This window comes from Pinus tabuliformis, chromosome 5_1 (genome assembly GCF_031772625.1).
Source record: "Pinus tabuliformis cultivar Carrire ecotype Pingquan chromosome 5_1, CPIR1, whole genome shotgun sequence".
NCBI classification, from domain to species: Eukaryota; Viridiplantae; Streptophyta; class Pinopsida; order Pinales; family Pinaceae; genus Pinus; species Pinus tabuliformis.
In genome coordinates this window covers 89,218,984-89,226,882 of record NC_142305.1, presented here as the reverse complement: position 1 = coordinate 89,226,882, position 7,899 = coordinate 89,218,984, and the positions used below count along the sequence as shown (strand labels likewise).

General features: G+C 36.1%; 1 protein-coding gene across 1 annotated transcript; it reads left to right on the top strand.

The window, feature by feature from the left end:
- Positions 1-5,546: 5,546 nt before the first annotated feature.
- LOC149163592 (uncharacterized) lies at positions 5,547-6,378 on the top strand. The gene is made up of 2 exons (XM_089429189.1): positions 5,547-6,127; positions 6,217-6,378. The coding sequence occupies exons 1-2, from the start codon at positions 5,819-5,821 to the stop codon at positions 6,376-6,378; spliced, it is 471 nt and encodes a 156-aa protein (XP_089285315.1). The 5' UTR covers positions 5,547-5,818.
- The last annotated feature ends 1,521 nt before the right edge of the window (positions 6,379-7,899 follow it).

Genomic DNA, 7,899 nt, shown 5'->3' with positions numbered 1-7,899 from the left:
CATTGAGAACATCCAACATATTCGCCAGCAATTCCATGACATTCTGGAGAAATCAAATGCCAAGTACAAGCAACAACATGATCAACATCAGGTGCCACACAAGTTTCAGGTGGGCGACAAAGTCTGGTTGCATTTGTAAAAGGAACGCCTTACCAGAGCCTGTCAGAAACTCATACCACTCTGATATGGTCCTTGCACCATTACCAAGGTTATGGGAGACAATGCATTTGAGCTCAGCATTCTCCCATTCCTTGGCCTGCACCCAGTGTTCAACGTGGACCACCTTCGGCCATACTTTCCACCATTACTAGACACATCTGACATTTCATAACAACTCACACCCACAAAGTTAAATCCAGATTGCATGGAAAAAGCTGCAACTAATCGGATCATGGACACATAGATAAAGCACACTCGCCAGCAGAATATCCAAATGTATCGAGTTGTCAAAGCAGGCCAACTCCTTCACCAAGGCAAGTGGCTCACCAGGGACCAAGTTCAGCAGAAGTTTCCTCATCTCATGGAGGAACTCAACGCAATGGGGACCATTTCTTCCTAACGGGGGAGGAATGATCCAGGTGGATATTGGTGGCCACCCGCCAAGTCCACTTGGACCCCACCATTGTTTCTTTCAGCTTTTCAGTTTCCTTAATTGTAGCACAGTTTACTATTTTTAGCAGTTTTTCGGGTCCTGAACTTCCGGAGTCATTTTGAGGCCCTAAACGACGTTTTTTGGGAAAACTGGGAGCAACATCAATTCATGGTCCAATGTTGCTCTTCCCAAAGTTTTATTTCTTGGATAGATCTTTCTAACGAGATATTGTGCACGTCAAACGGAGATCGTATGCCAAAGTTACGACCTTGGGAAGTTGATGTACCAATTTACCCAAATAGGGCCCATAGTTTGGTGTTTCATCTTCTAGGGTTAGGTTTTTGGATGTTTAGGGTTTTCCATTGTTTCTTAACAATAAATAGGCCTTCGAGCCTCATTGTAACATAATTCAAAGGCATGTAGCCACCACATCTCTTCTTAGAGATAACTACCATCGCCCTAGCTGGTTTATTTCCAATTTTGTTTGTAAGCATATTTCATTATTTACATTAATGAAATGAAGTATTATTTCTGCTGCATCTCTGTGTTTATGGTTATCTCTATAATTTGTTGTGTTTCTGTTTAAATCTGTATCAATGAGAGCACCAGTAACGCAGGGGAGGATGAAGAATTTCCATTAAATAGAAATTCAAAGTTTCCACTTGTTCCTAATCCTAAGGATTATGAAACCACCACTAATGAAGGGGGAGATGAATAATTTCATGCAAATGATAATTTGACTATGATCAATAATGTATTTTCTCTAAGTGAGTGTTTGAAAGGTAGTCGTGGTGATGATGAATTGAGTCCTCCAAGGGAGGTTTTCAAAAGCAGGGATGAAGATGGTGAAGAATTTCGTCTAAGTCAAGATTTCAAAAGTGCAGATGTTGGTAGTGAAGAATTTCCTTCATGTGAGGATGGTAATGAATATTTTCCAAGCAATGATGGTGATGAATTTTCTAACTATCTTCGTCAATATAATATTCCTCCTACTGATGATGAAAATGCTTCTGCAGATAATAATGAAATGAGGGAGACGTTGCAAGCAAATATTGTATCTAGGAGTAGGAGTAGGCCTTTTCATATCAATCCAAAATATTCTAGTTATACAAGGGATAGGACAGAATATCTCACAAGTAGAAGTTATATCAGTGATCTGATTTCAAGTGAATGTTATCGAAAATATTTCTTGAAACATATGGATTTCAAGTTTGCTTTGGAGCAAAGGAAGAAATATTTGTCAATGAATAAAATCATGCAAAATTCATTTTTAGTGGGTTGCATGCAATCTACACTGGCAGGTTATGATTATCATATTGGGAATGTATTGATCTGTAGAAAGGCTTTCAAAATGTTGCATTCAGTTGGTAATTTTCGTTTGTCAAGAATCCAAGAAAGACTGGAAAAAGACCCTACATACTATTCAGAAGTATGTTATAAAAGAGAGGTTGGACCATCAGCAATTATTGCAATGTCATGAATGAAAGACTTATTTTCAAAGCATGGAGAGTGTATGTCAAATAAAGACACAATACATATTCCAAATAATTTCTCAAGATGAGAAATCTACAACTTATACAGAGAATATGCAGAAGGTGTTGAAGGAGATAGTAATTTTATCACATATTCATATTTTACAAGGATATGGAGGAACAAATTCAACAATGTTCGTATTCCTAAGAAGACAAGGATGGGGATTTGCAGTACATGTGCTTCTCTTAAATCAAAAAGAGATAAATTTCAAGGGGCAGAAAGAGGTATGCATTCATAACATTATTTTTAAAAATTGGATAGTTATTAACTATGAAAATATGTTTATTAAAAGATTTATTTTATTTTATGTGTAGATTCCATTGTCAAAGCACTTCAAGAGCATCGCAATCAGCAAACAAGTGAAAGACAAAAATTGTATAAACATAGAAAAAAGTGTTATGATAATCCAAATAAATATTTAGGTTTGATAATTGATGGTATGGACCAAAAGAAAACACTTTTGCCACATTTTGTTCGCACACCAAAAAATTTACAAGAATAAAATTTTATTCAGTTTCACTTGGTTGGCAGTATGGTCTTTAACTGGAAGATGTTGCCAAGGGTTTACTTCACAGCGCCAAATATTCATAATGATGCAAATCTTACCATAACTATAATCCATGATGTGCTTTCTCATTGGTCTGGTATTCTTCCTGAAGTTTTGTATTTGCAATTAGACAACACAAGTCGTGAAAATAAAAAACAAGTTATTTTTGGATATCTAAACATGCTTGTTCAATTGGGAATTTTTAAAAAGGTAAAGGTTGGTTTCTTTCTTGTTGGGCACACTCATGACCATATTGATCAGATGTTTAGTCATTTTTTAGCAACATTGAGGAGGAAGAATGTTGGGAGACTTCCATCATTAATTGAATGTATTAAGAAAGCATATATTCTAGAGCTTGTTTTTCATGTGTTGGAGGAAACTATTGACATGCGAAGGTTTATTTTGGGATCGCATGGTGAGGAGAAATGCATTGAACATTAATGACATTAGTTTCCAGGACCAATTTCGTATCAAAAAAACTGATGGAAAAACACTTATATGGGGCAAGAAGTATTCAACTGTTGCAAAATGGGGACCGTCATCAGGTTTAGCATTTTTGAAGTTCATTCCAGATCATCCGATATTTGCATCAAAGATAATATTATTACAATCAGTTGCTGAACTCAATAATGAGCGAAGGCATAAAAGAGAGATAAATTATTCTGAATGTCTGGAAGAAATAAAAAAATGTATTAGAGATACATATGACTACTTTGATGTTGTTGATTCAGTTTGGTGGGAGTCTTTTTTCAATGATCAAAGTGATATCATCTCAATATCAAGAAATGAATATACACTTTTGAAGACTCCATTTATTTGGCCTCAAAATATGCCAAATGAACAGGAGGAAAGACACATTGTTGAACAACAACAATCTCAAGGCATTATTAATTCTCAACATGAAGAGGAAAGAGAAATATATATTGGTTCTAGAAGATCGCGTGCACAACGTGAAGCCATGGAAGACCTTTACAGGGGTTCTGTGCAGGATGTTAAGGAGGGTTGCATGATAGCAGTATTAGCATATGGAGATCCACTTGGCTATCCATTTTGGGTTGCGAAGGTTATAAAAGTCATTAAAGAAAATGAAGATATTACAGTTGTTGAGGTACATTGGTATGCCACAAATACCCACCCATTCAATGGTGTGTACAAGCCAAAGATGGTAGTTGATAAACAAATTCACAGAAAGAGAAAAAGAAAGGGTACAAATATAAATCATCATCGCACAAACCTATTAAAATTGTAGGATGTTGACAAACTTGTCTATGACTTAAATTTAACAAAGAGAGGAACTCTTCGCTTCAAGACCATAGATATTTTGAAGAAGTTTCTACCAGAAGGAACAGTGTTGAGATGGGAGTCTGCTGAACCTAGTCGTAGATCTAGAAGACTTTTGAAACCTGAAATGGTGGGCATGCATGTTGACTCAGATGGGGCTCTAGTTGATGAAAGAGAAGAATATGGGTCATCTTCATCTGCATCCAGTCATTCATCTGAAGATGTAGATTCTGATGGTGTGCCAGATCCTATGGATGATTTTGAATAAATGTCTAAGACATTTTATGTAAATGAAGTTTGCATGGTAACTTGAAATAAATATTTTGACTTCCATGATCTTACATGAATTTATGAGTCATTTCTATGTTTGTTGGATTTAATGTTTTAATTAAAAGAAATTCATGTCTTTAGAGATGTTTGCATGGTAACTTGAAATAAATATTTTTGACTTCCATATGATCTTACATGAAGTTATGGGTCATTTCTATGTTTTTTGGATTATATGCTTTAATGTATGTGATATTCAATCTACGAAAGTTGATATTTTGATTAAAAGTAAATAAATATTGGAAATTAACGTTGATTTTTTAAATTATACAGTGATATTGTCATAATATTATTTATTGTTATAATTTGGTATAAGATAGTTTTAAAACTGTTGAAATTTTAATGCCTCGTTAAAAAGAACACTTCATTTTGATGGTTGATTTTTAGGTTTTTCTTACAATAGGATAAGTTGTCTTAGACTAAAATTTGAAAGAGCTATAGTTTTATCCTTTGAAATAAAAATTACTCTTGGAATAGTGAATCTTTCATTTACTTGTTCATTTTTAAAAATTGTTTTAGTCATATAATTTGTCCATAATTTCATGGTTGAAATGTGTTACAAATTGAAGGTTTTTAATTACAAGGTTGAAAATTTGTCAAAATGTTAAGGTGCTTCTGAATTATGATATTTTATCTTTAATGGTATGGTTGAAAACAATTACATTTTCAAGGATTTTTAGAGTCAAGATATTTTATCTTTAACTCCATTGCTAGAAATTACTTTTGGAATAATGAATCTTTCATTTACTTGTTCATTTTTATAAATTGTTTTAGTCATATAATTTGTCCATAATTTCATGGTTGAAATGTGTTACAAACTGAAGGTTTTTAATTACAAGGTTGAAATTTAGTCAAAATGTTAAGGTGTTTCTGAATTATGATATTTTATCTTTAATGCTATGGTTGAAAAAAATTACAATTTTAAGGTCTTTTAGAGTCAAGATATTATATCTTTAACAACATGGATGGAAATAGTTGGAATTATCAAGATTTGAGACATGATATTTTATCTTTAACATCATGTCCGAGAATTGTTGGAATTTTATAGTTTTTCAAAGGCTGGATATTTAGGCCGATAGGCCTTCCCTTTGGAACAGACTTTCGTCGTTCCTTTTTCTCCCGTGCTGACACGTGGACATCTGTGCATATTTCGTGATATTCTTTCCTCCTTCAGTTACTCGTCATGGCCTTCATCCTTCAGTTACGGGTAGCTGAGCGGAACATGGCCTTCATTTCTGTTATGGGCGGAGGGTTGTTATCGGCGGATCAAAGTTGTGTAGTGGCATATTCCACAGTCCAGAAGTATCTCCCACAATGTTAACTGCTGTAGTTTCTCATGCGTTCCCACTCGCCCTGAAAGCAAAGCGTTGGAAATATTAAACACAGATTGTGCGGGAGGCGGTCTGGTGTGGAAGAGGCACACGTCTTCTTGATCGCGCCCACGCTGTCGTGGAGGTTTTTGTGATGGTTTCCACGAGCAATCGCCTGCTTACCACAACAAAACTTGAATTCTGATTGTTGGAAGAAACATAAAAGCAATGGTAGGGACGGGACCGCCATCATCATCTTCTTCTTCAATGTTTACTGCATGGATTGTAGCCATGTCCAGGATTGATTTCACCAACAGCGCCGCCGCTGCGGCAGCGGCCGTGAATTCTACCTCTTCTTCTGATAGCATGCCGGAGGTTCGAGTCTCGGAGGGGCGCGACTCTTCTAAAGATAGCGATAATCAAGCAGTGGGCTATTCTTCGGCACAGTTAAACCTGGGATTCAGAGAAAGGGCATTTTCTGCTGCGGGTGCTGCTTTTCTGTCGGCGATTATTGTCAATCCATTGGATGTTGTCAAGGTTAGGTGCTCTGTGAAGTTAGGTTGTATGCTTTATATCTCAGGGGGATTTTATGCCGTGGTTAATGTAATGTACTTGTTGTTTTGCAGACGAGAATGCAAGCCCAGGCAGCTAGTGCCCCCTATTATCCACACGCCCATGAGAACCTCAGAACGTCCATGGCGACTCTCGGAGAAAACACGGTACGGTCATTTATGGAACATTTTATAGTTAAAACTAGTGTCCATGCCCAGATTAGGGCCATGCCCTGATCTTTAATAAGAAACAGACATGTCGATACTAAATTACCATTCCCAAATTTATTGGAAAGGCGAAAATTTATAGGCAAGGTACCTGGAGAGGGAAAAACTCTGCCAAGACAAAATACCAAGACAAATCAGTATTTATTAAAATATATTCCAAGTGACACACCACAGACTTTGATTACAATTTTTGGATAATGCATTATATCGGTGTAATATAGGAGAGTTGATTCTACCAATAGACAGTTTGCAATCTGTATCAAGTGCCGTCCCTTGGACTTAGGGTTGACAATTTTGAGCAACTTTGCTGTAGTGCCATATCTAAAATTTGCATTAGTTTTGGTCGCAGAGACCAGAAGCCAAACTAGTCTATTGTTTGATCCATCTCCTACAGCTCTGCTTTGAAACTGATCTCGTAATTGTCTCTTAAAGTAATGCCTCATGATCCACAATAGCTGGGATTACCTTGACAAGCCTCGTTGAAATAACTCCACACTATTGTTATCTATCTATATATATATATATATATATATATATATATATATATATATATATATATATTCAATCAATTAGTTTTGAGTATTTGCTTTCTAGATTGTTACCGTGACAAATCTAGGGTAATCCCTGACAAATTATGCTTGGGGCTATAATTGTGGAGCCATTGAGTGCAGAATTGATGCGTAGATCCTGTAGCAAGAGAGATCTGAACTGTGCAGGGCGATTGAAGTAGGCAAAGTGTCCAGGTTACAGATGTAGCGGCGAAGAGTGGCCAACAATGGGGTGGAACTAAAACTACTTATGTGATAGATACGGAAGAAGAAACTCATCACAATTTCGAAAGTATTCATATTTGCCATTTAAAATGTAAATTCTTCTGATTCCTTTTTCAAGAAAACAGTGGGAATTTATAGATTGTGTTTCTTTGTTTACATTAATGATAAAAGATCCAGACGAAATTCCCTGAAGGCTTGTTCTTTTTCAGGGTTTGAGTGAAAAATGTCGCTGCGTATGTATCCTACTTATGGAAAAGGGTATAAACAGTTTTGGGGCAGCAAAGATTGCTCCAGAGAAAATTCCAAGAAACTGAAATCATTTTAATTGAATTTGAAATTGTAGAAACCTTGAACCCCTTTCTTGGTTTGAAATCAAAGTTGAAGATGATTGGTCTGAGTAGAAGGAAAACGAGTGTATGGGAGTATGGGAGTGTAGAAGGAAAAATATCTGGAGACACGGATTATGTGAAAAAGCAAAACACAAAGATGGTCTAAAACTATTGTTAGAATTGGATATCAAAGAAACCTGTTAACCTATTGCGAATGAGTGATGCATAAGCAGTGTTAAGTGGGGGAAATTGGTGTGTGACCAATGTTCTGTGTGAACTGGCGATCATTGGGAGTTGTTATCTGGAGACACAGATTAAAGTATAACTGAAAATTTTGGTTGAGACTATTTCCATTTTTGGAAAGCCAAATTGTAAAATGCCCTTTAAAGGAAGGATGTGTAGGGATTGCAGAAATTTCCAGAGTCAAA